The sequence below is a fragment of the Rhinoderma darwinii genome, chromosome 3 (genome assembly GCF_050947455.1).
Source record: "Rhinoderma darwinii isolate aRhiDar2 chromosome 3, aRhiDar2.hap1, whole genome shotgun sequence".
Classification (NCBI taxonomy): Eukaryota; Metazoa; Chordata; class Amphibia; order Anura; family Rhinodermatidae; genus Rhinoderma; species Rhinoderma darwinii.
Window position 1 is genome coordinate 183,454,402 of NC_134689.1, and position 15,776 is coordinate 183,470,177.

Below are 15,776 nucleotides of genomic sequence, written 5' to 3' on the forward strand. Positions count from 1 at the left end.
TCCAATTGACATTTAATTGGATGAGTTTGTACATTTCAATTCAGTAGTAAAGAGCATATTTTTGGCGACACATCTTGTCCGTGGGGGATATGGCAGCTTTTTAAGTAGAATAAAAAATGGTTAAAGTGGGCTATTATGTGAAGGTCACTTTATTGGGATCCCCCATTTATTAGCTATAACAAAGAGCCAAATCCGGCATCACTTTTGGCTCAAGGGGACTGCAAACATCCATTAAGGTCAATGGTCACTCATTGATTTCAATGTAAAACATGTCATGCTTCATTTTCCTTACAGTCTTTTGACCAATATCTCTCTGGTGGTCTTGCCATCTGAGATTAGGTTGTATAAAGCAGACAACTTCTTGTTGTTTGGATGCATGAACACACAACTTATTGCTCTTTATTCACATAATCTGTTCTGTATAGGCCACAGCTACTTCAGAGTCCTAAAGGTAACCTGTTAGCTCACAATTTGGCAATAGAACTAGATAAATGATATCTTTTTTAAATTATAATTTATTTTTAAAAAATCCAAAGAAATAAATGGTTTCAAAATTCCAATGAATGCACATGTGTACAATGTCTGTAGTTTCACTACTTAAAGTTTTTTTTTTTTTAACCTATGTGGAAATTTATATTTAAAAAAATATTATACTCCTCAGGGGAACATCACCCCAAAGAGAGAAATCTTCAATATATGCCAGCAGATCAAAAAAATAAATTCAAAAAATACTTGAGTCTGGACCATTTAAAAAATTTTTGATTAGTAAAAGCACCTACAAAATCATAAACACTGTATATATGATGAGCAGTATCCCACATTTTGCTTGTTGAAAATTGACGTAAACCGTCTATCTGGTGGCTTTCCTAGATATTTCTCTTTGGCCGGTTTTGCACATAGTGTTTTGCAGCATTTTCTGCTGCATTTTTTTGCAGTGTTTTTTTTTTTTTTTTAAATCCCTGTAGGTTCTAAAACCCTGCAGTCTGATATTAGCTAAAAGTCTATTGTGAATTATGAGAATGCCTGCATACATAGAGTTTTAATTTGTGCCGTTTATGTACCTTTTTTTTAGGGGGGGTGGGTCAGTGACTTTTTTTTTATCAGAATGTAGCATTCTCTATGTATGGTGTTTTTCTTCATTGGCTTCTCTATAGAACCTTAGGAAAAGTGCCTGTACAGCATGACACTAAATATGACACTAAATAAAGAAACACCACCGAAAATACATGTAAAAAAAAAGCAATAAAAAACGCTTTAAAGTGTTAAGTGTTTGACAAACTTCTGACATGTCATAGTGACAGGTCAGAAGTTTGGATTGCTGGGGGTCCGAGCACTGAGACCGCCACCAATCTCTAGAATGAAGCAGCTGAAGCACTCGTGTGAGCGCTCAGCTGCTTCGTGTCTGTTTGGCTTTTTCCGGAAATAAACGTATCGGTGTTCGGACACAATAGAAAGTCTATGAGCCCGTACTCCGATACATCGGCTTTCCGGAAAAGCCGAACAGACAGGAAGCGGCTGAGCACTCCGTGCTCGGACCCCCATCAATCCAAATTTCTGACATGTCACTATAACATGTCAGAAGTTTGTCAAAAGTTTAGCTGCACTTTAAACTTCTGGATTTTTTATATGCGCTAAAAATAAATTGACTGTGTGAAAGGCATTTGTCTTTCATTTGTTGACCTCTTTCAAGAGCCTCTATTACTCTTACTCTTGAATCAGTTGTGTTTCAGAATGACACATTTTTTGGCTATAGATCTTTTACTTTGCCCAAACCAAGATTGCATCTGGCAGAGCAGGAAGGTTTAAAGGAAAGCTTTTTACCTCCCAACCTCTTGTATCCCAGCCTGTTTTTGGGAAAACGAAACAGGGTAGAAGAAACACTGTGCCACAACTGACACGGCTAACTGATGAATCTGAAAGTGCAAAGAGAATAAAGATATTAACGCATTAGAACCGTAATACTACTAAGTTTATCTTCCTGTATAATGTATGGAAGAAAATAAAATATTCATTTCTGAATTCACTTTTCTCATTCTAAGATCTTTCTAAAATGTTTTTATTTTTCTCATTTAGAAGCAGCCCTGAAACTAATAGAACAACTAATGGAAATGAATCTTCTAAGGCACCAGTAGTCGTGACCTCAACCAGTTCTTACTATGTGTTTTATATTTATGTTGGTGTGGCTGACTCCCTGCTGGCAATGGGAATTTTCCGTGGTTTACCACTGGTGCATGGTCTCATATCCGTCTCCAAAGTGTTACATCAGAAAATGTTAAATGCCATTCTTCATGCCCCAATGTCTACTTTCAATACAATGAGAGCTGGTATGTCCATAGGTGGCTGAAGTGTGGGCCTGAAACTCTTAAACGCTGAGCATTGCTTATGACTCTATGGTTCTTTCTTTTTTTCTTTTCCTCTCTTGGGAAACATTCTGTCCTCTGGCCTGTGGAAACTGTGCTTTATCCTTTATTTGTTACTGGAAAGCCTTGTAAACCTTCAGGTATTTATGTTTTTCTATATTCTGCACTATTCTTTTTTGCATTCTTTCATTCATGTATTACATGTGCTGGGCAGATTGTGGATTTGGGAGACTAACTGGTACTTAGAAAGAATTAAAAAAACCCTTATAGGAGTTGCATACCAAAGTTTTTAAAGTGGTGAGCAAGAATCGTTTTGTCTTCTTGTTATCTTATTTATTTACTACATCTTTACTTAAGGCCGAAAGTTAAAAACTAAAAAGCCAAGCAGAGTAGAATATATAATTCATATATGAAATTGGAGCATTTAGCTTTAGTTGTTTCTTGGAACATTTTTAAATGAATTTGGAATAATCTTCTTTAAGAACAATGTTTTACATTACATAGGAAGGAAGGTAAACTGTGTGATTAATTTGACAGTTTGTTCTGTAATTTACAGGGCGGATACTTAACAGATTTTCAAAGGATACAGCTATCTTAGATGATCTGCTGCCTCTGACAATATTTGACTTTATACAGGTGAGTGAAATAGTATGGCATTTGAAAGGTGCGAAATATACAAGAAAATGTGTAACACGCAAAATATAATTTATTTTTTTTCGTTTTTATTGGTACTGTTTTGGAGTACATAGGACTTATTGAATAACTTTTATTATGACTTTTTTGGGGGGCAATGGAAAAAAATAGTAATTTCGCCATTCTTTCTTGCGTTTTTTTTACTGTGTTTACCTTGTGGTTTAAATTACATATTACCTTTATTGTTTGGGTCGTAACGGTCACGGCGATACCATATATGTGTAGTTTTATTTCTTTTTTACACTTTTACTAAATAAAAACACTTTTTATGGAAAAAAATGTTACTGTAATTTTTATTAATAATTTTTATTTCACATTTATAACTTATTTTATTAGTCCCACTAGGGGACTTTACTATGCGATCTTTAGATCGCTTCTATAATGCTTTGGTATACTTGGTATACCAATGCATTTTTGCCTGTCAGTGTAAAGCTGGCACGTCCTAATAGGCGTATACCCAGGGCAGACCTGGTGACCATTATCAGGCCCCCGACTACCATGGCACCCCATCAGAGGCCCGCAATTGCATTTGCGGGCTGCCGATGGGTGACAGAGGGAGCTCTCTCCCTCTGTAAATGATTTAAATGCCGCGATCACTATTTACCGTGGCATTTAACGGATTTAACATCCACGATCGAAGTAAACTTTGATCGTGGCCACTTGAGCAGGAGCTGGGCTGTCATCAGATAGCTGAGCCCCAGCTCCAGCCTGCACGGGACACCTGTGCAGGACTTAGACTGGGCCACCGTGAAAATGCGACGGCCTAGCCTAAGGCCCCTTAGTGACCGCTGTGAAAAGGCGTATTGGTGGTCACTAAGGGGTTAGGGTTTATACCAAATAAATCAACAAAACAAAAAATTAGGAAGGTATATGGAAGCCAAGCTCCAAATAGTGGCAACAATTCAATAATTTCTCTGGATGCTTCTAAGGGTATGTGCACACGTAGTCAACAAAAACGTCTGAAAATCCAGAGCTGTTTTCAAGGGAAAACAGACCCTGCTTTTCAGACGTTTTTTGACCAACTCGCATTTTTCGTGGCGTTTTTCGCGCCGTTTTCGCTGCGTTTTTTACGTCCGTTTTTGGAGCTGTTTTCATTGGAGTCTATGAGAAAACAGCTCCAAAAACGTCCAAAGAAGTGTCCTGCACTTCTTTTTACGAGGCGTAATTTTACGCGTCGTAATTGCCGTACGACGCGTAAAATTACGCGTCATGTGGACAATACAGCGTTATACCCATAGAAAGTAATGGGCAGATGTTTGACGACGTATTTGAGACGTATTTCCAGACGTAAAACGAGGCAAAATACGCCTCGTATACGTCTGAAATTTGGCCGTGTGAACATACCCTTAAGCATTTAACAGCATGAAATGGTGGTTTTTCGACACAGGTGTTATACAAATTCAGATTTAGTAAGAACTATGTTAGCTGGGTCAGCCTGTTATATGCCAACCCCCGGATATCTTCACAAGATATCCTTTAATGGATTGGTATTGGATTTTTTTAAAATTTAGAACAAGGCACAAGGCAGGGATGTCCACTGTCCCCTTTGCTGTTTTACATTATTATGCAAAGGGTAGCTGAATGCATCAGCCATACAAGATCTTTTAATGTTTGATTAAGAACATAAGATCGGTGTATATGCTGACGACGTGTTAATATTTTCAAGAGAATATGCTAATTTACTTACAAGTGTTATGAAAATATTTTCTGACTGAATAAATCAGTATTATTACCATTTGGAGATCCAATAATGAGCCTTCACACAAGCCTCAGGGTACAGCCAGCAGAGGGTAACTTTAGGTACCTCGGGATAAACATCTCTAAAAATACCTCAGACTTTGTGAAATTTAATCTAACCCCACTAATCCACAGAAGCAGGGAAAAATGCAGAATATGGAAAAACCTATCTTTACCACTTGTAGGCCGACTTGCATTAGTAAAATTTATTTTGCTTCCCCAGACATTATATATCCTCATAAATTCACCAGTCTGGATAAAGGACCCCATTTCCCGGACAATAAAGAGTATCTTGAGTAAAATAATAATAAGACAGGGCAAGTGGTCAAGAATGAAATATAATAAAATCACATATTCTACAGCGAAAAGTCGATTGTCAGCTCCCAATCTTAGGATCTATTTTATATCTAGTCAATTAGCCTATTTGAGAAAATGGGAAGAGGACGAATTCATGAGTTTCTTGTTGAGCCTTTACTAAGCCCTATAAGTTTCCTGATATGTTTGAATTATTGATCAGGTCAGCTGGCTAAAAATCCATTTGAATTGTTACCAACAGCAACTCTCTTACACAAAATATGGAATAGAGCTAAAAAAAAATGACAGGAGTGACAGTCAAAACTACTTTATGGTATAATATACAATGCTGTATGTTTCCAGATTTTCACGATAAACAGTTCTGGATTAGTAAAGGGATTAATTTGGTTTCTCAAAATGAAGGTGCAAAGTGATTTAAAGGATGAATATAGCATCACAAAAGAATTTACCCTACCGTATCATCAACTCTGAGGGCTTGTTCTTAAAAGCAAGGATATAAATATGTTTAAAGTGAAAAGTTGTGACACTCTGAACCACTTGATTTCTGATTCAACTGAGCAAGGGGGCCTCTCATCAAGTTTATACAAGAGTTTGTTGCTGTCACTCCCGCTGCCAAGTAGAAATTAATGAAGTGGAGGGTTGGGCCAAATAACGGACACACAATGGAATACAGTAGATGGTACGGTCAAAGAAGGGTCAATGAATTCATCACACAGAGCTTCACAATAGTTTATCGTAAATATTCTTTATTTTTCCCTAACGAGGTTGTTTAGGATGAAGAAATCATCTAAATGCCAAAATGCCAAAGGGAATAAACAACCCTGATTCAAATGCATTGAGATTGTTCTAAGGTAGGACGGTATTTGCAGCGAGTTGTTCTTGGAGATTCAGTAGGTGCTGTAATTGGAATAACTTTTTTTCTGTGGGCCAGTACGATTACGGCTATACCAAATTTATATAGTTTTTACTTTTACAAATTAACAACTATTTGTTAAAAAAAAATAAAAATTGTTTTGTGTTACCATATTCTGAGACCCATAAAGTTTATTTATTTTTGCATTGATGGAGATATATGAGGGCTTGTTTTTGTGGGGTAATCTGTAGCTTTTATTGGTACCCTTTTGGAATCCATACAACTTTTTGATCACTTGTTATTCCATTTTTTTTTTAATTCATGGTGACCAAAAAAACAGCAATTCTGACATTGTGAACGGTATTTTTACCTACTGCGTTCATCTATTTTAATAGTTTGTACTTTTAGAGATACGACCATACCAATTGTATTTTTTTATTGTTTACATTTTTTATGTGAAAATGGGAAAAAAGTTTTTGAACGCTTACTTATTTAATTAAAAAATTTTTTTTTTTACAATTTTTTTTAAACTTTTTTAACTTTTTTTAGTCCCCCTAGGTAATGTGCTTTCCTATCAAACCTTTTGGCAGTTGTAGGCCACGGAAGGCAAACCTTTACTAGGCCTCTGGCTGCCATGGTAACAGTGCAAGAAGGGCCTGTCGTGGTACAGAGAGAGTTATGGTGGAGGGGTTAAGCAGCCAGGATCGGAGTTGTTCCTGATTCCGGCCGTTGTAGGCTGGTGTCAGTTGTATAAAATAGCTTGCACCCGCCATAGTTTCTGAGCCCATGCCAAATTGTTATAGGGCACATACACCGTGTATGTACAGCGGATGTCGTTAAGGAGTTAAAGGTCCCTTTAAAATGATTGGTGATTTAAAAAATCATCGACATGGATCTGAAGGTATTTTCCATCATGTTGATCCTCGATTCCAGTGAGGAAGCGTTTCCTACTAGACAATATAAAAAGGAATATCATTGTTGCCTCCAGCATTAGCATGCGCTAGGCAGCAATATGTATCGTAATTGTTTATAAAACACAGTTTATGGTACATTCACACGTGGCAGAATTGTTGCAGAAATTCCTTTAACTGACTAATTCATCTTAATTGGGCTGAAAAAACCCATGCACATTTTTCAGTTGCAGGAATTTCTGCAACAAATGTGCCACATGTGAACATTATTGTTGATCTTGAATTCACACTGAGCAATCATTGTTACAATTGCTCTGAAATGAACCAATAGTGACGATACTAGCCAATGTAAACAAACAATAAAACAAGAAACATTTGTCTGACTGGCTACTAGATCTCTTGCGGTCTCATGTACCTAGCAAGCTTTAATAACTCAATCTACATTACATGATGGCTGTCCTTATTTCTTATACAGTACAGTAAAAATAAACGTAGAATACCTGTAGAAGTGATATAATAACTTCCAAAATGAATTCTACTTTTTCTTAGGCCTCATTCAGATGTCACTATGATTTAGATCCTCATGATGGGTTTTGTCATTAGACCCATGGTCAGGCTGGACTTGGGGTCGCATTATGTCTGAAGGAGGTCTAAGGCTATATTTATACCCACTGTCCTCGCTCAAGAGTAAGTGAAGTGTCACTGTTTAGCTGGAAAGCTTTGCTTCTCGATAGGCATTCAGTGGGATACTTTGCCTGAACTCCCCGGGCAGAGTGCTACTTGAAGCCCTGTACCCAGGGAAGCTCCTGACATAGTTACATAGGATGAAAAGACACAGGCCCATCAAATTCAACCTTTCTCAATCAATTACATGTCAATTATTGCTAGATTAGTTATAACCCTCACTGCGATTTGTCAGAAAATAATCATCTGGCCTTTTTTAACCCCTTGACGCACGATGGCGCAAAGGGACGTCATGGTGCGGGGCGCGCTCACGCGCCGAGCGCGCTCCATATGCTGCGGGTGTCAGCTGTGTTTTACAGCCGACACCCGGGACTAACTGCCGGGAGCAGCGATAGCGCTGTTCCTGGCTGTATAACCACTTGAATGCTGCCGTCAAATGCGTCCGCAGCATCTGAGGCGTTGAAAAGAGGGGGCGGCCCCCTCCGACAGCTCATTGCCCCCCCGCAACTAGATTGTGGGGGACGATGGTTGTTATGGCAGCCAAGGGGCCTAATGAAGGCCCCCAGGGCTGCCTTCCCTCTGCCTCTGTTAAGCCTCTGTTAAGCCCTGCCTGTGGTGTGTAGTGCAAAAAAATAAAAAAATATAAAAAGTTCAAAAAACCCCCCTTTTCCCATTTTTCCTCTAAAGTAATGTTGGTAGTAATGCTTGTAGTAAAATTGGTATTGCTGCGTCCGTAAAAGTCTGAACTATTACAATATAGCATTATTTAACGCGCACGGTGAACGCCGTAAAAAATGAAAATTGTAAACCACCAAAATCGCAGTTTTTTGGTCACCTTAGTTCCCCAAAAAAATTTAATAAAAAGTGATCAAAACATCATATGTACCAACAAATGGTGCCAATAAAAACTACAACTTGTCCCGCAAAAATAAGCCCTCACACCACTCAATGCATGGAAAAATAAAAAAATGAGGGTTCTCAGAATGTGATGAAACAAAACTATTTTTTTTTTAACAAAAAGTTTTTTGATTTTTTAAAGTAGTAAAATATAAAAAAATCTATATATATTTGATATCACCGTAATTGTATTGAGCCACAGATTAAAGTTAAGTTATTGTTTTTACCACACGGTCAAAGACGTAAAAACGGGACCCAAAAAATAATGGAGGAATCACAATTTTTTCCAATTTCAGCCCGCAAAGAATTTTTTGCAGTACATTATATGGTACTTTAAATGCTACCAATAGAAACTACAACTCCTCCCGTAAAATATAAGCCCTCACACCACTCTATTGATGGAAAATAAAGACGTTATGGCTCTTAGAAAGCGGGAAGTGAAAAACGAAAATGAAAAATCAAAAAATGGCTCGGACCTCCCTGGTCCTTTGTAGAGTCCTTGGAAAGAACAGATTGTGCTAGTTCTTTGAATTGACCACACATATATTTATACATGTTAATAAGATTAGCTCTAAGACACCTCCTATCCTATTAATATTATTATTGCATCCTAGGTGCATTACTTTACATTTATCGATATTAACCCCTTGAGGGCCTTATAGATTAGAAAGTCCCCATAAATCACACCACTTTAAAAACTGCACCCCTCAAAATATTCAAAACAGTATTAAGAAAGTTTCTTAATCCTTATTTCACAAGGTATTTCACAAGAATGAAAGCAATGTTATTTTGCAGAAATTCATATTTAATCCTTTTTTCTCCGTAACACAAGGGTTTTACCAGAGAAATGCTCAATATTTATTGCCCAGATTCTGCAGTTTTTAGAAATATCCCACATGTGGCCCTAGTGTGCTAATGGACTGAAACACAGGTCTCAGAAGCAAAAGAGCACATAGAGGGTTTTGGGGCCTTCTAATTTATTAGAATATATTTTAGGCACCATGTCAGGTTTGGAGAGGTCTTGTGGGGCCAAAACAGTGGAAATACTCCCAAAAATACACCATTTGTCAAACTATACCCTTCTAGGAATTTAGTTCATTACGGCAATGCCCCATATGTGGTAATAAACTGCTGTTAGGGCTCAGAAGGGAAGGAGCGCCGTTTGGCTTTTGTAGCTCAAGTTTTACTGCAATGGTTTTCGGGTTCCGTGTCGCATTTGCAAAGCCCCTGTGGGACCAAAACAGTGGAAAACTCCCAAAAGTGACCCCATTTGGGAAACTAAACCCCTCAATGAATTTATCGAGGGGTATTGTAAGCATTTTGACCCCATAGGTTTTTTTGCTGATTTTAGTGGAATTAGGCCGTGAAAATGAAAATCTCCATTTTTTTATTATAAAATGTAGTTTTAGCTCAGATTTTTCCATTTTCACAATAAACAAAGGAGAAAAAGAAACTCTAAATTTGTAAATAAATATCTTCTGAGCACAGCAATACCCCATATGTGGCAATAAACTGTTGTTTGGACCCACGGCATGGCTTAGAAGGGAAGGAGCACCATTTGGCTTTTGGAGCTCAAATTTTGCTGGAATAGTTTGCAATGCCATGTCACATTTGCAAAGCCCCTGCGGGACCAAATCAGTGTGCAACCCACCAAAAGTGACCCCATTTGGGAAACTACACCCCTGAAGGAATTTATCAAGGGGTATAGTGAGCATTTTAACCCCACAGGTTTTTTGCAGAATTTAGTGGAATTAGGCCATGAAATTGAAATGATAAATTTTTTCCGATAAAACGTGGACATTTTAACATTTTACAAGGAATAAAGGAAAAAAAGCACCCAAATATTTGAAAAGCAATTTCTCCCGATTACGGCAATACCCCATAAGTGGCCATAAACTGCTGTTTGTATACACGGCAGGCCTCAAAAGGGAAAGAGCACGATTTGGAGCACAAATTTAGCTGGAATGGTTTTCGGGTGCCATGTCACATTTCAAGAGCCCCTGCGGGGCCAAAACAGTGGGAGCCCCCCAAAAGTGACCCCATTTTGGAAACTACACACCTTAAGGATTCTATCTAGTGGTATAGTGAGCATTTAGACCCCAAAGGTCTTTTGCAGAATGTATTGGAATTAGGCCGTAAAAATGTATATCAAAATTTGTTCCACTAAAAAGCTGCATTTTTTCATTTTCACAAGGGATAAAGGAGAAAAAGCCACCCAACGTTTGTAAAGCAATTTCTCCCAAGTTTGACAATACCCCATATGTGGTAATAAACTGCTATTTGGACATACAGCAAGGCTCTAAACGGAAGGAGCACAATTTGGTTTTTGGAGTGGAAATTTTACAAAATTTGTTTTCTGACGCCGTGTTGCATTAAGCTATGGTACCAGTACAGTGGAAAGCCCCGAAAATTTCCCCCATTTTGGAAACTACATCCCTGAAGAAATTCATCTAGAGATATTGTGAGCATTTTGACCCCACAAGTGTTTTGCAGAAATTAGTGCACAATGGATGGTGCAGATTGAAAATTGCCATTTTTCCACTGATATGCCATTTCAGTGACCAATATGTTGTACCCCCTGTGGGGTCGAGCAAATGATGATGTCGGGTTTTTAGTGAAAAACTACTGTTCCTCAAATATTAGTCTGGGACGTCATTTAGCATAATTTTCCTTCATTGCATTCTGAGAGTCATAATCTGTTATTTTTCCGTTGACAGAGCTGTGTGAGGGCTTGTTTTTTGTGGAACGAGCTGTAATTTTTATTGGTTCCATTTTGGGGTACATGGGATTTCTTTTTATCACTATTTATTAAATTTTTGGGAGACGAGGAAACAAAAAAACAGCACTTCTAGCATTGTTTTGTTTTTCTTTTTTACAGTATTCACCGTGCAGTATAAACAACGTGTTAACTCCATTCTGTGGGTCGATACGATTACAGCGATACCAAATTTATATAGTTTTTTTACGTTTTGCTACTTTCCCACAATAAAAATACTCTTTTCTAAAAAAAAATCATGTTTTAGTGTCGCCATATTCTTACAGCCATAACTTTTTTCGTTTTCAGTTGATATCGCTGTGGGAGGAATTGTTTCTTTGTGTGACAAACTGTTGTTTTCGTGGGTACCATTTTGTGGTACTCACGACTTTTTGATCACTTTTTATAAAAAGGTGACCAAAAAAAGAAATTCTGCCATTGTTTTTTATATATTTGTTTTACGGTGTTCACCATGCAGTAAAAATCGAATTATATTTTTATAGTTCAGGCCGTTCCGAATGCGGCGATACCTATTATGTATAGTTTTTTTTTTAAAGTTTTTTTTTCTAATTATAAAGGGATCAGGAAAACAGGGCGATTATTGTTTTTATTACGTAAAACTTTTATTTATTTATTTTTCTTAAACACTCCCATCCCTCTGTCAACCACTTCAATGTGGCGGACGCCATTGAACGCTGCATTGAAGTGGTAAAACGGCGGCGATCGGCAGTAACTGCTAACTCCGCCGGTGCAGTGGGATGTTAGCTGACACCCACTGAAGATGAAGCGCGCACAGCTCATGTGCCCGCTACATCTTCATGACGGGTCTGGTACGTCAGATTGCGGTAAGTACCTACGTGCTAGTCCGTCATTTTGCAGGAAGGGGTTAAATTTAATCTGCCTTGTTTATGCTCATGCTCCCGCTTATCTAGGTCTTTCTGTAATATTTTATATTCGTCACTGTCCATATATTGCAAGCGCCCTGGTCGGGGACTCAGGGATGTTAGGAGCTTTAAGATGCCGTTACAAATGGCGAGAGCATCAGCAATGCTCAGGCCAGGGATTTCGCTTCTGCAGGGGTCACTGACGTCTCACTGCCCAGATATGGACAATGATGTTAGGAACTTTGTAATGCCGGAATCCCGATCAAAGTGTCGACAATGTTCTTGCCAGGGATTTCTCTCCTGGAGAAGACCCTGACGTCACGGTTTTTAAACTACTTTAACAATACTACATTACTATAATAATACTACATTACTATAATAATACTACATTACTATACCAATACTACATTACTATTATATCAATACTATATTACTATAATAATACTACATTACTATAATAATACTACATTACCATAACAATACTACATTACTATAATAATACTACATTACCATAACAATACTACATTACTATAACAATCCTACATTACTGTAATAATATTACATTACTATAACAATACTACATTACTATAATAATACTACATTATTATAACAATACTACATTACTATAATAATAGTAGTAATAATAATACATTACTATAATACTACATTACTATAACAATACTACATTACTATAATAATACTACATTACCATAAGAATACTACATTACTATAACAATACTACATTACTACCCTCTGTAGATACTGCCACAGTGCCCTCTGTAGATGATGCCACAGTTCCCTCTGTAGATACTGCCACCCTCCTAGATATTGCCACAGTGCCCTCTGTAGATAATGCCAAAGTGCCCTCTGCAGATACTGCCACCCACACGTAGATAATGCCAGTGTTCTCTGTAGATAATGCCACAGTGCCCTCTGTAGATAATACCACCCCTAGATACTGCCACAGTGCCCTCTGTAGATACTGCCACAGTGCCCTCTTTAGATAATGCCATAGTGCCCTCCAAAGGTACTGCCAAAGTGCCCTCTGTAGATAATGCCACCATATATGGACAGTGATGTCAGGGGCAAGCCCAGAGCCGGAGTCCCAGGCAGAGCGCCGCAAGTGCTCTGCCTGGGACTCCAGCTCTGCTCCTGACACCACTGTCCTAATATGGACAGTGATGTCAGGGGCAATCCCAGAGCCGGAGTCCCCTGGCAGAGCGCTACTAGCGCTCTGCCTGGGATTCCAGCTCTGCTTCTGACATCACTGTCCATATATAGACAGTGATGTCAGGGGCTTCCCCAGCCGGAGTCCTGGAGCAAAGCCGCTTCTAGCACTCTGACTGGGACTCCAGCTCTGCTCACATATATGGACTGTGATGCCAGGGGCTTTCTCAGAGCAGGAGTCCCGGAGCAGGGCGCTAGTATAAGCTCTGCTCTGGGACGTCTTGAAGAGTCCCGGAGCAGAGCGCTAGTATTAGCTCTGCTCTGGGACGTCATGAAGAAGAGCCGGCGCACTCCTCCTTCGGCCTGCTCTCTCCTCTCCTGAGGGAGCTACGGTGCCCCGCGGGCCGCAGATGACAGCCTTAGGGGCCGCGTGTTTGAGATCCCTGATGTAGAGGGACTAGATGGTTACTAGTATTTAATATCAACATCCAAACTGGTCACAGTGGTCGTTCTAATATTTATTATGTATCAAAATATGAAATAAAACACAATCAGCTGTTTTTGCCTCTGTAGCTGCAAGGTAAGTAGTGCAGGTGAAATAATGCATTACACTGTTCCTATTAAAATAATGTGAGTAAATTGTTTTATGTAGATGCTAGTGGTTTTATCAAGAGCTATGAGCCCCTTAAATAGGATATGTCACTAGTTTAGTAATGCCCAATCTCCTAGCTAATATAATATGCGCTGTCAGACAGATAATTGTTAGTGAAAATTGTGTCCCAAAACGTTTATTATTTTAAAAGTTATGAGCTTTTTTCTAAATATGTAAATGAGGCTATACTAGACAAGTGGGTGTCAACACCAGCGATTCTCCTGAGGTGGAGCTACCTCACAGCCTCCGACATTGTCCTATCAGCATGAAGCTGCTTCATACACAGAGTGAGAGACTGAGGCTGGAGGAAAGGGGGATCACTTAAAACAGCCATATCTCAGGCTGTGGACCACCTAGAACAGTGGCATATGAAAGATGAGATTCTAATCTTTCATATGGCACCAGGATCCCAGTTCTAGCTGTATCACCGGTTGAAAACACAGTCGGGAATAGAAGCTGTACTAAATGATAACGCTGTATACTAAATGATCACGCTGTGTTGCTGGGTGGGAGGAGGAGAACTGTATGACGCTGATTGGTCAACTTTATACAGAAAACATTACACTGCCCAGAGTCAAAAGAAAAAGAGTAATCTCCCATTTGGTATGCCAAATTAGAAAAATGCTTATAACTTTGCAAGCAATAAATTACACTGTAGTTATCAGCGTCATAGTGCCTATTAGATTAGTTAGGAGATTGGGCATTAATAAACAGATCCTCTTTAATGCATTTCCCTGCTCTAATGGAGGAGGTCCCAATAAATCTGATATGATGTGTCACATTTTCTTTCCACAGTATATTTAACGTGCTAGGAGTGAAGTTAAAGATTTCTACAGCTTTATTGTTCACTGTAGATTAAATCTTTTAAGGAATAAATAGGAATTGTAAGCTCTTATTCACACGACAGGGTTTTCCGGCCGGGTGACGGCCGTTCATAAATCGGCCGTCACCCGGCTGCATTAGGAACAATAGACCCCTAATGGGGCTATTCACACGACCGATTTTTTGACGGCCCGGGAAACCTGGCCGTCAAAAAATGGGACATGCCCTATTTTCGGCCGTTTACCCGGCTGCCCGGCTCCCATAGAAGTCTATGGGGCCGGGTAATACACGGCCATCACCGGAATATGTCCCGAGTGACGGCCATGTATTCCGTCGCTCGCGCGCTCTCTCTCCTCCTCCTCCTCCTCCTCACAGTGCAGAGTGCATGTGAGGAGGAGGAGGAGGGTCTTTTTTTGCTCCCTGTAGGAGTCGGAATCCCCAATCCCCGGCCGGGGATTGGGGATTCCGCTACAGGAGAAGTGAGTGACTACACTGTCCATATATGGACACAGCGATGTCACTTACTTCTGCAGCAGAATCCCCGACTCTATGGCCGGGGATTCCGCTACAGGAGTAGTGAGTGACTACACTGTCCATATATGGACACAGCGATGTCACTCACTTGTGCAGCGGAATCCCCGACTCTATGGCCGGGGATTCCGCTACAGGAGAAGTGAGTGACAACACTGTCCATATATGGACACAGCGATGTCACTCACTTCTGCAGTGGAATCCCCGACTCTATGGCCGGGGATTCCGCTACAGGAGAAGTGAGTGACTACACTGTCCATATATGGACACAGCGATATCACTCACTTCTGCAGCGGAATCCCTGACTCTATGGCCGGGGATTCCGCTACAGGAGAAGTGAGTGACTACACTGTCCATATATGGACACAGCGATGTCACTCACTTCTGCAGCGGAATCCCCGACTCTATGGCTGGGGATTCCGCTACAGGAGAAGTGAGTGACTACACTGTCCATATATGGACACAGTGACGTCACTCACTTCTGAAGCGGAATTTCCAACCTGTGGCAGGGAATT

General features: G+C 39.5%; 1 protein-coding gene across 1 annotated transcript in view; it reads left to right on the top strand.

The window, feature by feature from the left end:
• The window catches only part of CFTR (CF transmembrane conductance regulator), a 214,717-nt gene that overhangs the window by 130,552 nt on the left and 68,389 nt on the right, over positions 1-15,776 (top strand). Inside the window, exons 17-18 of the mRNA XM_075857129.1 lie at positions 2,074-2,324; positions 2,917-2,996. Of these exons, the coding sequence (XP_075713244.1) occupies positions 2,074-2,324; positions 2,917-2,996 (331 nt within the window). The remainder of the gene's footprint in view (positions 1-2,073; positions 2,325-2,916; positions 2,997-15,776) is intronic.